The following is a 14,606-nucleotide window of genomic DNA, read 5'->3' on the forward strand; positions in this document are numbered from 1 at the left end:
GACAGCTCTTCCTCTTCTCTCTCTTATCCCAGGCTCTTGCTCAAAATTTGCATATGCCACTCAGGCAAACAAAAGCCCTGCAAAGATCACAGTTGCCTCTTTTGAAGGCAAATTAGCAAACCTCCCACTTATCCTCTTCCTCAGTTTGTCTCACTGCTCACCTCCCCAGCATCTAGCCCAGGAGAGCCTGTCATAAAACGGATGTTCAATGGCCGTTCTCTAAGCACTGCTGGGTGCCAAAGGGAAATGTGATGAACTGGACTTTGAGATAGAGAAATGGAACATTGAGCAAGAAGTCAAAAGGGGAAGTTTGACTTAAGGCCTCCATCTGGGCTGTGATGATAATTGTAAGACCTGGGCTCATTTTGCTTTTCTCAGCGGTAAAATTGGCCTATGAATACCTGCCTTTCAAACTTTAAAAAAAAAACTTTTGTTTACTGGAACCCTCAGTCAGGTATATACAATTTTGATAAGAACACAAAGCCGGTGTGCATGCACACACGGCTAAAACAAAAGACCAGGAAACTAAATATATCCTCATTTCCAATGATATTACTTTAAAATTTTAGTTTAGTTCATTAAAAAATAATGGTTATGGGTCATTAAATGGATTTCTTGACCTAAAGGGTTTGACCCACAGTTTAAAAAAAATATCACAGTGGAAGTTTAAATGAGACAATGAACGTAAAGAGTTTGGTCCAGAGGCAGTCTCCCTAAATGGAAATCGTGGAAAAGTGCTACAGTAGAGGAACCTACCACATGAAATAATAGGGGGTATGTCAATGAATGCTGCGGCAAGTGAGGAAGTAGAACGTTGAGAGTGAATAAAATACACAAAATACCGGTAGTGGGGGCGGGGGAGGCCAGCTGCTTCGAACCTTCTTAGTCTCATCTTTGCATGGCTGGATACTTCCCTGTCATGGTGTTCTCAGTTCAAATACTACTCCTGTTAACCTACTTTATCTCATATCTTATTCCCCTATTATTTCCTTCATAAAATTATCCTTATCTGGAATAACTTATTTTCATGTTTATTGCTTGCTACAACTCCTACACTTTGAGGACAGGAATCTTGTTTATCTTGCTCATAATTGTATAAAGTGCCTAGCACGTCATGCAATAAATCACTCTTGAATGAATGAATCATCACCAGGAAATAGGCAAGAATGCACAGTCATCAAATATAAGTGTACCCAACCCCTTACAGATTTTTTTAAAAGTTATAGATATTGAGACTTCTTTATAGTTTATAAAAGATAGGTGACGTCAGAAGAAAGCAAGAAAGACATGCTTAAGGGGTTGGGTATCTGGGAAAGAGGTGCCATAATTAAGAGAATCCCCCATTTGGGGTTCTACCTAGTTCTGTACATATTTGATTTCTCCTTGAGCTCCTGGAGGGCAGGGGGAAACCTGTGGATTTCTGTATCCCTCGATACCGACCAGAATATTGCCCGGAAGGTAGTGGCGTTCAATCGCTATTTGATGAATGAAAGAAGCAAGCAGGGAATTAGGAAGGACTGTAAGAATGAACGAAATGATTCGGGTAACCTGCAGTTCCTCCCCGGGGCAGGAGGCGGCATCAGCGTTACATCAGTCCGGCCTCCAGCAGTTCTTGGTCCCTCCGGCTGACCGTCCAACGCTGGATCCCGAGGCTAGTACGAAAATTAGCCAATAGAAAATCGTCTTAGTTGCCGAGTCGAGCAGAGGTATCCAATGAGCGCAGCGGATCTAAGTAAAGGGGCGGTGCGACGGGGAGGGGTAGAAGGGAGCGGTTAGAGGTGGGAGTTGGCGCTCTGGGCCGGGCGGGGGCCGCGGGGCTGAGATGCGGACGGGGCAGCGGCGGTAACCGGAGTTGCCGCCCGAAATGAACTCGCTGGAGCAGGCGGAAGGTAAGGCGGGTCACCCAGGATGGTCCTGGGGCTCCTCCCGGTAGCCGGCGGGGTTCGGGGGTGGGGGCGGCGTCGCGGAGACCGCCCCCCCTCGGACAGCGGAGGCCGTGGAGGATGGAGTGATGCGGCCCGGAGCTTCTTGGGGGTGCGCAGGGGCCGGCGAGGTGGCCCCACGCCGGGGGCGGCGCGTCAGCTCTCTCCTCCCCCGCGCCCGCTCTCTAGCCACCCCGGCCACCCCGGCCTGGACCGCGGAGCTCCTGCAGGGCTGTACTTTTATTTTCTATTCATTGGCGAACGCTTGCCCCTCGCAGGTTACGGGGTGCTGACTCGTTTTCATTCCATACCCGATAACCTCACGAGCTGAGAGCTGAATCCCTCGTTGGTTCCGTGGTTTCCGGTAACTTTCGGGGTTAGGAAGTGCTTCGAGGTCTGAAGGTTTAAAAACACCAGCGTGAAAATGAAACCCTACCTCCTTTACAGAGCAAGCACCTCGGGCGCCCCGGTCTTAGAGCAAGGTGTAGGCGCTTTGATGGTGCCACCCAGATCACCTTGTAACCCTTGCAGAGGGATAAGGATAAAGGCCAGGTCTTTACACACACACACACACACATACATATGCACGCACACACACGTTACAGGTGTCAATAAGTCTAGTAAAGAAATAGACTTGGCGCAACCGGATAATGGCAGTCCTCGAAGGTTTTGGTGGTGTTCTTGGTTCTTGGTTCTAAGAGAATTAGAACTCGACTTCTTTTTAATTCTTTGATTTTCAGCCTTCCGCCGTTGGGTTTTGGTGCCCGTTGAAGTTGCTGATTTTCCACCTACCAGTTTTTGAAGCTTCTAAAAGTGAACTAGCCAATTTCCTCAACGTGAAATTGGAAATCTAATGTTTTTGTCACGTGGTTAAAACTGTTACAGTAAACAAACAGTGCAGTGATACACATAAGTTGGTGTGTGAGATCTGAAGCACTTTCTAAAATTTCCTTTTGATAGATTCAAAAATAGTTGGAGTGGCTAATTAGAGAACCGAAATCTTTTTACCTAGATCTCAAGGCTTTCGAGAGGAGACTTACTGAATATATTCATTGTTTGCAACCTGCCACTGGACGTTGGAGAAGTAAGTTCCTCAATGTTTTGTATGGGAGGATAAAGTGATAGTTGATCTTTTATCCCTTAGAAGGACTGATTTGCTTTTACATAAAACTTCTGATTAACAAATGCTTGCTTTACTAATTCATAAGATTTTTCTTTAAACAATTTTAAACTTTATTTAACATCACAAAGAATGCATAACAAAGAAATATTTAAGAAAAGGAACATTGTAACTGGCTACTCTAAAAGAACACCATATTTTTTATGGATGAATTTTAATTTTTCCATAAAAATACATACACTTTAATTTGTTATAAAAGATACTATAACTATTTAGATAAGAAAACAAGTAATACAAATTTTATTACCCTTTTTAACAGTTTTACAATTTGCTTACAAAGTATTGAAATAAATTTTAAGAAAAGGCAGCTGGGTACAGTGGAGTGAATTTGTAATCCCAGCTACCACCAAGGCTGGGACAAGAGAACTCAGAGTTCAAGGCCAGCTGAGCAATATCATGAGAACCTATCTAAAAATGAAAAGGGCTGGGGATATAGCTCAGTGGTAGACTGTTCCTGGGTTCAATCCCCAGCACTCAAAAAAAAAAAAAAAAAAAATGCTTGATGGAGTGGCACACACCTGTAATCCTAGCAACTCAAGAGGCCTAGGCAGGAGGATCAAAAGTTTGAGGCCAACCTCAGCAACTTAGCAAGCTTGTCTCAAAATAAAATGAAAAGGGCTGGGAATGTAGCCCAGTGGTAGTGCATCCCAGTTTCAATCCCCAGTAGTAGAAAAAGAAAAACTACATTTTGGCTGGAACTTATAACTTAGTGGTAGAGTATGTGCTTAGTTTGTGCTAGGCCTTTGGTTCAGTCCCCAGCATCAGAAAATTTAAAATCATAATATTTAGTGTGTATCTGCCAAGATTATTAAATTTCTTAGTTGAATTTTACTGCATAATTGCACTGCTTTGGACCCTGACCCAGACAAGCAATTCACATTATTAGTATCTATTCATAAATATCAGTGCTGCAAAATGTTATTTGAATGAATTATAGTTACTGCCCCATTTAAAAATACTATGTAGGAAATATGGACAAATACATAAGTGAAGAGATATCAAACAAAAAGCTTTGCTAACTTGTGTTAGGACCAGTTCTTTTTTTCAGTGGGGTCTCATGTTATCCAGGCTGGTCTCAACTTCTGGGCTCAAGTGATCCTCCTGTCCCTGCCTCTCTAATAACTGAATGTGCCACCATGCTGGCTGTGGACCAGTCTTAATTCATTAAGTTCTAAGTTTTCAAATTCTGTATAAGACCATGGGACGTAATGAGCTAATATCTTGGATGTTCGTGATTGAAATTTAATTCCTGCCTAGAAGAAAGTACAGTAGCACACATTGAGGTCATACTTTTTTTATGGTGGTACTGGGGATGGAACCCAGGGCCTCAAGCCTGCTAGGCAAGTACTCTACCTCTGAGCTATATCCGCACCCCAAAAACACAATTCATTTCTAATTGTAACTTAGTTTGCAGGACCAAAAAAGAAATGTTGAAGTTAAGGGTTTTTCCCCCCACATCAGAATTTTTTGTGAAATTTTTATTAGATCTGTTTGTGAAGTTTTAATCATATACTTCAATTCTGGTTGGTCAGAATCCTGAAGTAATGATTTTATCTCATTCTCTGGTTTAACTAGGAATTGCTCCCCCCAAAAATTTGTTTCACTGTTATTTGAGAATCTTTTAAATGCATATGATGCTGCTGTTTTATAAAATGATACAATGAACACACTTTACTCTTCCTCTGACATGTGTCTCAGTGCTGAAATATAAATGACATCAGCTTGGTTAATGCACCAATCAAATAAAAAGCATGTATATGAGGTTCTTTCTGGTATTTTAATTTTGGTTTTACTTCATTTGAAGAAAATTGGGTGATATTGTATATTTGTTTCTGGAAATACAGAATTATAAGAAATTGAGTTTAATTAGAATAAATAAAAAATAAAATATCCACATTTTAAAAAAGAAATTGAAATTTCTTTTAGCTCAGAACATAAATTTGAAATTTTGATTTTGTTATTAAATTAATTTTTTTTTCTGTGATTTAACTCTTCCAACTCTGGAAGAAATAAGGTTTTAGTATTTTTTTTGATCTGCATATTTGAAAGTTTTATGTATCCTAACTGAAAGACATGCAGCTGTCCTCACCTTCAGAATATAAACTAGCTCTTCATGCCCATTTACAGTTCTTTAGTAACACCATTCATTCTTAAGTTTTATTTCTGATCTATTTAGAATTTCTAAAATAAGTCTAGCTTAGTAGGAAAAAATAAACCTTTTACAAGCTCTAAACTAGCTGTAATTTCTATGCTGACTTTCCTTTAAGTCCTTATGGGAAATCTGATATTGATTGGTCTGCTCCACACTGACTCCATACTTCTAACACTGACCTTTGTTAATTCAACAGCAGGCAGTTGTCTGCAGGGCAGCACCCTTTAAACAGAATTCTCAGTGCATTCAAAAAGGAGTCTTTGTTTGGCTTGTTTACATTAAAAAATGAGAAGTTTTTGGTTGTTTATCAGATCTGCAAAATCGACACAAAGCACAGTGAAAGTTATATAACATAGAATCTTATATTAAAGTTTCACCATCTGGATTCTTGGTTTTAATTTCATTAATCTTCATTCTCATAAATTTTAACTAATAAGGAAGTTGTTATCAATTACTGAGGTTCAGAATATTTAAGAGAATTCCTCAAGGTCTTGTGGCAATTCTCCTAATTCTTTAATCCAATCAATGAATTTTCCATTTGATGAAGTGCTACATTCCTTGACTGTCATTTATTAGGAACTGGTGGTTGTAGTGTCATGTATTAAGGGTACATTTGCTTACTAATTTCGTGTTTATCTTTCATCAGTGCTGCTTATAGTGGTATCTGTCTGTACAGCTACTGGTGCCTGGAACTGGTTAATAGATCCTGAGACACAAAAGGTAGAAGTTTTGTTTTAAAATCTTTAGTAGATTAAATGAGATATAGTAGTTCTTTGTTAATTGTAAAGTATTATTAATATGCTACCTGTAACTACTACTAATGATATTAATCATTCTATTAAAATATGCCCTACATTAATTTGCTTAAGGAAAACTTTGATTGTTGTGAATTATTTTTACAAGGGAAAAGGCCTAAGAAATGTTACTCCATTTATGTTATTTCTCAATTCACTGCTGAGTTTGTGAACAGATTTTCCACTTTTTTACATCTCATTTTTGTTTATTTCAGTGTGAACATCTCTGTCCTGCTTTGTTTATTTAGTGTCATCAGTGCCAGCTTTTATAAATTATATTTTCTTCTGAATTATCTCTGTTAATACCTTTCTTCATCCTATAAAGCTTTTGGGGTGATTTTATAGGAAACATGACAAAATAGCAAACTAAGTGTGATTAAAAACCCGATTAGCGGGGCTGGGGCTATAGCTCAGCGGTAGAGTGCTTGCCTAGAACTTGTGAGACCCTGGCTTCAATCCTCAGCACCACATACAAATGAATAAATAGAATAAAGGTATTTAAAAAAAAAAAAGACTAGGAGGTCAAAACCAGGAAGGAAACCAGGTTATTGGTATATAGGCTATGTAACCCCATACAGTTACCAGAATTGAGTTATCAATTAATCTGAGTTGCCTAATCAGTGAAGTCACAGGTTAATTCTACGCTTTTCATTGTATGTGAGGAGAACACATGTATCAGTCCTTGAGCTAGCAAAGTTTTTCTTTCTCAGCATTTATCTGTAAAAAATTTCCTGCCTGGAATTTAATATAGGAAATGCCAAGAAATCTCCCATTGGGCACTGTGCAAGAACATTTCTACACCAAATGCAATAACAGATTTCATAATGTTATTTCTTGAAGCATTCTTTGATGAAAGCTGATAAAATGTTTCTCAAATTTCTGCCTCTTTCTACTATATTGTGCCTTAATTTCAAACTTTGGCTTTTTTATTAGAGAAGCACTAGTCTTCAATTTTTCATGAACTTTTTCCCCCAGTGCAGTTTTTATTTAGATAAAAACAATGTTATAATTTTCACAAATCTTAAAAATCCCTTTCCCCTCTTTAAAATTTTTAATTTTTATTTATTTATTTATTTATTTTTATGTGGTGCTGAGGATTGAACCCAGTGCTTCATATATGCTAGGCAAGCATTCTACCACTGAGCTACACCCTCCCCCGCCTTAAACTCTAATTAGAACACTACTTCTTGTAATTTTATTTATAAGCTTTTAGGTTATGCAAGAGAAAAACATAGAGTAAAGCTTTTTGTTATCAGTTTAAATGGAATTTCAGATGGCCAGGGTTTATTTAGCATGTAGTCTCCTTGACCATTCACCAAAGGGGATATATAAAAGGATAAGGAAGGAAGGGAAGTTGGTGATGGAGTTTTATGTTAATAGAGGGGTTTTATGGCAGACAGGAAACTCTCCTGTGTGTTCATTTGTAAAATTCTGATCTCAAGGCTGCGTTTGGTACTCATCTTTAGGGCGAGAGTAGAAAGGCTGGCAAGAAGATTGAAAAAGATCTATCTTGGGAAATGAGTCTGACTTCTAATTGGGAAAAATATAAGCTGATTTCAGCTAGTTGAGATCTTAATAAAACACAGAATTAAATGTAATTTGAAATAGAACCAAAACTATGTAGTTAATATAATTTTCTAAATTAGGTGAGAATATAACCATTAGCCTTAGGGTTGGCTCTTTTTATTTCAGTATTTAATAACCCCAAACCTGACAAGAGTCTTAACCAGCAGTTGTGACTGAAGCAGGAGTTGCAAACGCAGAAGCCATATGCTAGCTGGAAGAGACTGTGAGAGAAGGGATGCAGCAGATGCCTGGTCAAAGGGGACAGCTGCTGTTTGGAGGCAGTTGATTGTTAATATGGAGGAAAAGAGGCTAAAACTGACTGACATAATTAAAATTAAAAAGTAAAGCATTATATCTGCTAACTGTGCAGACCACACAGCTGGCTTACAGGAATCAAAACTGTCCTCAGAGGTTTTAGGAAAACACTCCTCTGGAATATTAGCCTCTCGTTAGGATCTCATCTTTTTGGGGTGCTTCTTCTGTCCTGATATATTCAGCTTTTCATCTCTTTATTTGGCAGATTTTTTTGAAATAATGCCTCGCTGAACCATCTACCTGGTGCTTTTCTTTGTTTTGAAATATGCACATGTATTTACTTCTCTGTCTTAAAAATAGGACACATCTTCCTGTGTTCATGTAAGACTACACAACCAGTGAAACTTCACATTATGTACAACCACAAGAATGGGGTTCTAATTAGAATAAGTCACACTCTGTGTATGTTATGTCAGATATACTCTACTACTATGTATATTTAAAAAGAACAAATAAAAAAATAGGACACATCTGAAGTGGAGTAGGGATGTGCTTAGCTTGAATTTATTAGTCCCATCTAGTTAACTGATCCAATTTGATTTCCCCTAGATTCTCTTAAATGCTTGTTCTCTTTCTGATCAGCCTGTTTTATTTCCCAGTCATGTGTTTCAGATGCCCTCTCTTATTCTAATCGTAGGTCCTAAACTCTTGTCCCTCTGCATATCTTAGAATTTTGTGTTGTCCCGTTTTCTACCATCATCTGAGATTATACTCAGGTCTAAAAAAAAAGTCTTTTCTTTCTCTTGAATTCTAGTTTTATTCAGATAGCCATGAATCATTTTTTCTCTGCTTGAATATTCTGTAACCATTAAAAATCTCAGTAGTTTCAAAACCAAACTCATTTGTTGCCTGGAGGAAAAATGGTGTTGCTGAAGCTGAGCCTTATAAGGGTTTGTGTGTAGGAGTTAGCCACATAGGGAAGGTAACGTGTGGGGAAGTGTGGCAGACTTGACCAGGACCAGGTTGTGAATGTCAGAGCTGGCCCCACTCTTAAGGAAACTTTTACAGGGAAAGTAGCTAGATCACATTTAACTACAGGCTTCATCTTCATTCACTGAACACAGAATTTAATAAATATTTATAATAGGCTTGTTTTTTGATTATAGGAATGAATTTGTAATGGTTCAAGTATTTGAAATGAATAGACTGGATATTGCTGTATTGTCTTGCTATATTGAGGCTATATGTGTATCTTATACACATCATTTTCAGTTTTACAGAGTAGCAATAAAGATAACTAGGATTATTGGAAGTCATCAAATTCTTGTACTTTAGATAATAAAAATACTACATTTATTTCTGTACAAGTGCGGAGGTTGCAATCAATATCTTAAGATTTTAACATTTTTATATTTCACACTTTTCTTTTACAGGTGTCCTTCTTCACATCATTATGGAATCATCCATTTTTCACAATTAGCTGTATCACTCTAATAGGCTTGTTCTTTGCTGGAATACACAAGAGAGTAGTTGCACCGTCAATGTATCCTTTACCACCAATTGACTTTATTCTCTGAACAAAACTAAAGCATTTTCTCGGTTATCTAGGTGCTTATTAGAAACTTATTTTTAAATGAGAAATTTTCCTTTGACCAAATTTCTTCAGTATAGCAGCTCGATGTCGAACAGTATTAGCAGAGTACAATATGTCTTGTGATGATGTAAGTATTCTTTTTGTTAGAAAATTGTAGAACTACATGAAAGAACTCAAGTGTTTAGCTTTAGAAAAACAGACATTTTATTAATAATAAATTATATCTGAAATTAATAGAATGTCTCTTATAGTGTTGATTCTAAGACACAGTTTTCTACATTTTAATATCTCTACAATTGAGGTACATATAATAATCAATAGTATCAATTAAATTGGCAGAGTTGACAGTTTAATCATTATTAATGGCATGCAGTCATGATATGTCCTAAAATTGAAGCCATCTTAGATTCAATAAAATATGACAAATATTGGCCCCAAATAGCTCAAAACATATTGGTTTATATCTTGTGGTATTCAGTATCTTTGTAAAATAAGGCATACATTAATTTGTGGGCTATAGATAGATGGCCTGCTGTGTTTTAAACAGTAGATCGAGGACCAGTGCATTACAAGTGTCTCACAGTTTTGATTGTTACCTTCTATTTGCTTGTTTTATTTATAAAAGTATTTTTTATCTCCATTTAAAAAATTAAATAATACCTGTTCATTATATAAAATTAGAATAAAAACTCAAAAGAAGCATGAGGGGGCTGGGAATGTAACTCAGCAGTAGAGCATTTGCCAAGCATGTGTGAGGCCTTGAGTTCCATTCCCAGCACCACAAAAAGGGAAAAAAAGGCAATAAGGGAAGAAAACAGCTGCGTCAGTAGAGAAGAATAAAGACTGAACTCACATTTTTTTTTTTTAGAATTAGAGGATAAAAGATAGTATTTCAAAGTAAGAGAAAGAATTGGCTCTTCATTTGGAATAAAATGAATTTAGCTCTCCCCTTGCATCAATAAAAAAACTAAATTCCATATAGATTAAAGTCTTAAATATGTTTAAAAAGACATTGATAACTGGTCACAATGTCACATGCCTGTAATCCCAGCTACTCCAGAGACTGAGACAGGAAGATTACTTGAGCCTAGGAATTTGGGGCCATCCTTGGCAGCATGAGACTAGACATTTTTATCAGGGAAATGCAAAGTGAAATAGTTCCATTTGCTTTACCTGTCTTATTGGCAAAAGTTAAATACCTTGATAACTCTATTACTAATGGTAAAGTGGATGTACCCATATATTGCTGTGTTGGGAATTTAAATTGATTCAGCCATTTTGGAGAGCAGCTTTTCATTATTGTTATAAATTGTAATGTGCAGGCTTAGGCCTCCAGATGTATCCATTCTACCCACCTGGTGGGGGACCATTGCACTTGGAAAGAAGGAAGCAAATACAAGGTTGTTAACTGTACATCTTTTGTAGTATTGACAAAATGGGAACAATCTTTGTTTCTTAACAAGGGAGTGGTAAAATTGACTGTGATGTAGTCATGTCTTAGAAAATAAATAAATCTAAGGGAGATTTCCAAAACAGAATGTTAGGCATAAAAAGCAAATTACCAAACAATATGTATAGTATGATACCATTTTTTAAAGTTTTAATTATGGAAATGTTCCAATATAATTAAAGAGAAGAGTATAATGAGCTTCCATGTACCTAGTGTCAGTAATCAACTCAAAGCCATTCCTATTTTATATGTTCCTTTGCCTGCATTCTTCTCCTGATTATTTTGAAACAAATCCCAAGTGATACATTTCACCTATAAATATTTTCATATATGAAACATGAAATTTTTACTATTTGTGAATATAAACCCATGCTGGAATTAGTTTCTGGAGAGAATTAGAATTTGAGTTAGGTAGAAAGTATGGCCTTAGCGTATCTGTATTGATTTTTTTTTTAATATATAATGGGATTTCGTTAATATCTTATGATTAAAAATAGATTTAAAATAGGCTAACCCTGTGGATAAATAAATAATGGTATGTGCATGCAGTGGAACTCAGTATTTAAAAGGGACAAATTGTGAAACATGAATTAACATGGATGAAACTCAGAAATACATTGAAAAAAGCAGATACAAAAGAAGACATGCAATCCAGTTTATTCACAGATCAAATACGGGCCAAGCTGAAAGTGGTTATGGCCCTATGGAGTAGGGAATAGACACCATTGGCTGGAATAGGGCACAGAGGATTTTTCTGGGTGGTAATGTTCCATAGCTTGCTCAGAGTGGTGGCTACATGAACATCATGTTTATCAAACTCAAAACTACAAGATTCTTTTGTGTTTTTTGTTTTGTTTTGCTTCGGTCATTGTTGGTTGTTTGGGTGTGTGTTCACTCTGAGCCTAAAACCTAGTGCCACACGAGCTGGGCAAATGCTGTACCACTGAGCTATACCCTCAGGCCTTTGCACATTTTCTTGCATCAAAATTATGCCTCAGTAAAACAGTGGAAAAAGTATTCCAAGATATCAAGAAATTACCAAAAACTAAATGATCAAAATTTAAGTGAAAGAATCAAGAAGTAAACAAAATCTATACAGTTTAAATAACACATTTAAACTGAAGATAAAAATAATTAAAACGACCTGAAATTTCACCAGCGAAGATAACCACCATGTTTTATATTCTCATTGACTTGGGGAGCGGGAGTGCTGGGGGCTCCTGATTGAACTCAGAGTCTCATGTATGTGAGTAACCACCCTCCACTGAGCTAAATCCCCAAGCCCTCTTATTGACTTATAAAAGGAATATGGTCTAGATTTTTCAAATTTGCTTCTTTCACCACCAGTTATTGGGCAATAATCACATGCAGGTCCTTTATCTCATTTTTGGTCTTGATTTTTTTTATTTGCATATTGTCCCATTTTTATGAATCATAATTTAATCCCCCATTGGACATACAGTTGTTACCCTACTTTCCATACTATATGTGTTTGTATTCTATGATGGAACTTAAGCTCCATGATGATAGGGGACTTGGTCTAGTTCATTACTAGATCCCAGCACTTCACACAGGGCCTGGCACATAGTAGGTGTTTGATAAATATTGAATAAATGCATTGTTAATAGTACGTATATCTGTGCACTTGAATCTAGTTTCCATAAGATAAATTCCCAGAATTGTTTGGATTATGTAACATGCACTTAACTATTATTATTTTTATTGATTTTTTTTTGTAAACTTGACTCAGCTTACACAGTTTTACCAGCATACTGAATAAAACAATGGAAAAGGTATTTATTTATGAAATTTCAAACATAATTAAAGAGCAGTGTGTAAATGTTCATTGTTCTAAACCATTTTACTTTTTTTGTGAAGAAATTAAAACTTTTTTTTTTTTTAATTGGAAAGGAGAAATGGTTTTTGTGTCAGACTTTGGTAAGAAGTATAAATTGTACCAGTTTGGCATTTTATCAAGTGGATTGATTGGCTGGTTTCTAGGTAACCGGTGGGCAGGGTCTTCAAATAAAGACGTATATGTGTGGTTTTATTTTTTTATGTTTCTGATGCTGGAAATTGAACCCAGAGCTTCATGCATGCTAAACATGATTTCTACCCTTGAGTTACACCCCCAACTTTGTGCATGTGTGTTAAAGTAATAATTCAGTCCACAAAAAGGAAACTTTGAAGACATAACTATTAATTGTTTAGTATTGACTAAGTATAGAGAAGTATTTCTATTTTTAAGTATTTCTGGTTTCCTGCAAATGTCCTTTAAAGCTTATAAATAAATGGTAGTATGTTAATAGAACTATATTGAAAAACACTATTTTTCTTTTTTACAGACAGGAAAACTAATTTTGAAACCTAGGCCTCACGTTCAATGACAATCTGCACTCATTGTTATAGGACCTAAAACAGTCTTTTCTTCAAATAAGTGATACAGCAAAAAGCCATAAAGGATTCCTTTTGCAGTTGGATATGTGAAGGTTATAGAACAACTGACAAGAAGTGTGCAATATATACCCAAATTATCCTGATGATGGTGATGACTCAAGTTATCAGTGCTTTGGTACCTTTGATTACCTGTGTTCAGTATTAGTGTCACTTTAGTACTTCAGCACCTGCGAAGATTTTTGCAGATGAAGTATGTATGTATGTTACTAAGTTAAACTTAGAAACAGAACCTCATTCAGTTTTTATAATGTATTTTTGCAAACTACTGTAAATAGCAAATCAATGCCAATGTTAAAGAGGAAAATGTTGTGTGGACTTTGTTCTCCTGCACCAGTGTTTTCAGGAACATCTGCTTGCCATCCCCACAGCTCTTCAAAACCAGCTATTATGTGTGCCTTTCATTCGTGACTCCTCTTTTAATTGTACTGCAGGAAAAACATTGGATTCCGCTTATTCTGAGGAAAACTCATCTCCATTATGTTGTAAGAAATTATAGATGTTTTGACAATTTTTGTTAAACCAGATACTGACCTCTCACATCTGTTGTCATATTTTTCAGTTCACTGTTTTCATTTAATGCTAAATATACTTTATATTTTTTTAAGAATTTTAAGAACACCCAGAGTCTTCTGAATGTACAATTTTAGTTATAAATTATGTATTGTTTGGGGATTTGATAGTTGTCGTTTTAGATAATTGGATTGAATGCTGTGGTGGATATATTGTTACACTAGTAGTATACAGGTGTGACTGAGTGTCCTGCTCCATTCCCAGGATAACACAGGAGCGGTGCCACAAACTAGAGTCTACAATTCTCACTGTTTAGAGAGCGTTAATGACATACTGTGTATGTATAACAGCCACATGTACTATAGTAACCCTTAAAATTAAACTATTGGGATTGCTGTAAATATTTTTAAGTACTGGAGGTGCCTTTTACCTGTTTAATAGAAGATTTTGGAAGTTTAAATTATTTCATGAGCAATCTTTTAAATTTCATTTAACATAAAGCTGAAATTTCAATAATAAAACAAAAACTTTTTAACAAGGCTGCCATTTAACATAAATGTATTCATCTTGGCTTTCACACGTAAAAAAATTTATTCTTCGAACTGCAGCAATAAAACCCTCTGCTCCTAAGAAGTCTTAGAGGGTATTCTATATATTATGCTTTGTTTTATTTTCTGTAAATTTTGTAGGTAAATATGTGCATAAAAATAAATACTTTATATATAA

The 14,606-nt window shown here is 36.3% G+C and overlaps 1 protein-coding gene across 1 annotated transcript; it reads left to right on the plus strand.

The window, feature by feature from the left end:
- Positions 1 to 1,773: 1,773 nt before the first annotated feature.
- On the plus strand, positions 1,774 to 14,606 carry Cnep1r1 (CTD nuclear envelope phosphatase 1 regulatory subunit 1). The gene is made up of 6 exons (XM_027939065.2): positions 1,774 to 1,889; positions 2,935 to 3,006; positions 5,901 to 5,974; positions 9,303 to 9,412; positions 9,536 to 9,590; positions 13,259 to 14,606. The coding sequence occupies exons 1-6, from the start codon at positions 1,865 to 1,867 to the stop codon at positions 13,298 to 13,300; spliced, it is 378 nt and encodes a 125-aa protein (XP_027794866.1). The 5' UTR covers positions 1,774 to 1,864; the 3' UTR covers positions 13,301 to 14,606.

The sequence above is a fragment of the Marmota flaviventris genome, chromosome 18 (genome assembly GCF_047511675.1).
Source record: "Marmota flaviventris isolate mMarFla1 chromosome 18, mMarFla1.hap1, whole genome shotgun sequence".
Classification (NCBI taxonomy): Eukaryota; Metazoa; Chordata; class Mammalia; order Rodentia; family Sciuridae; genus Marmota; species Marmota flaviventris.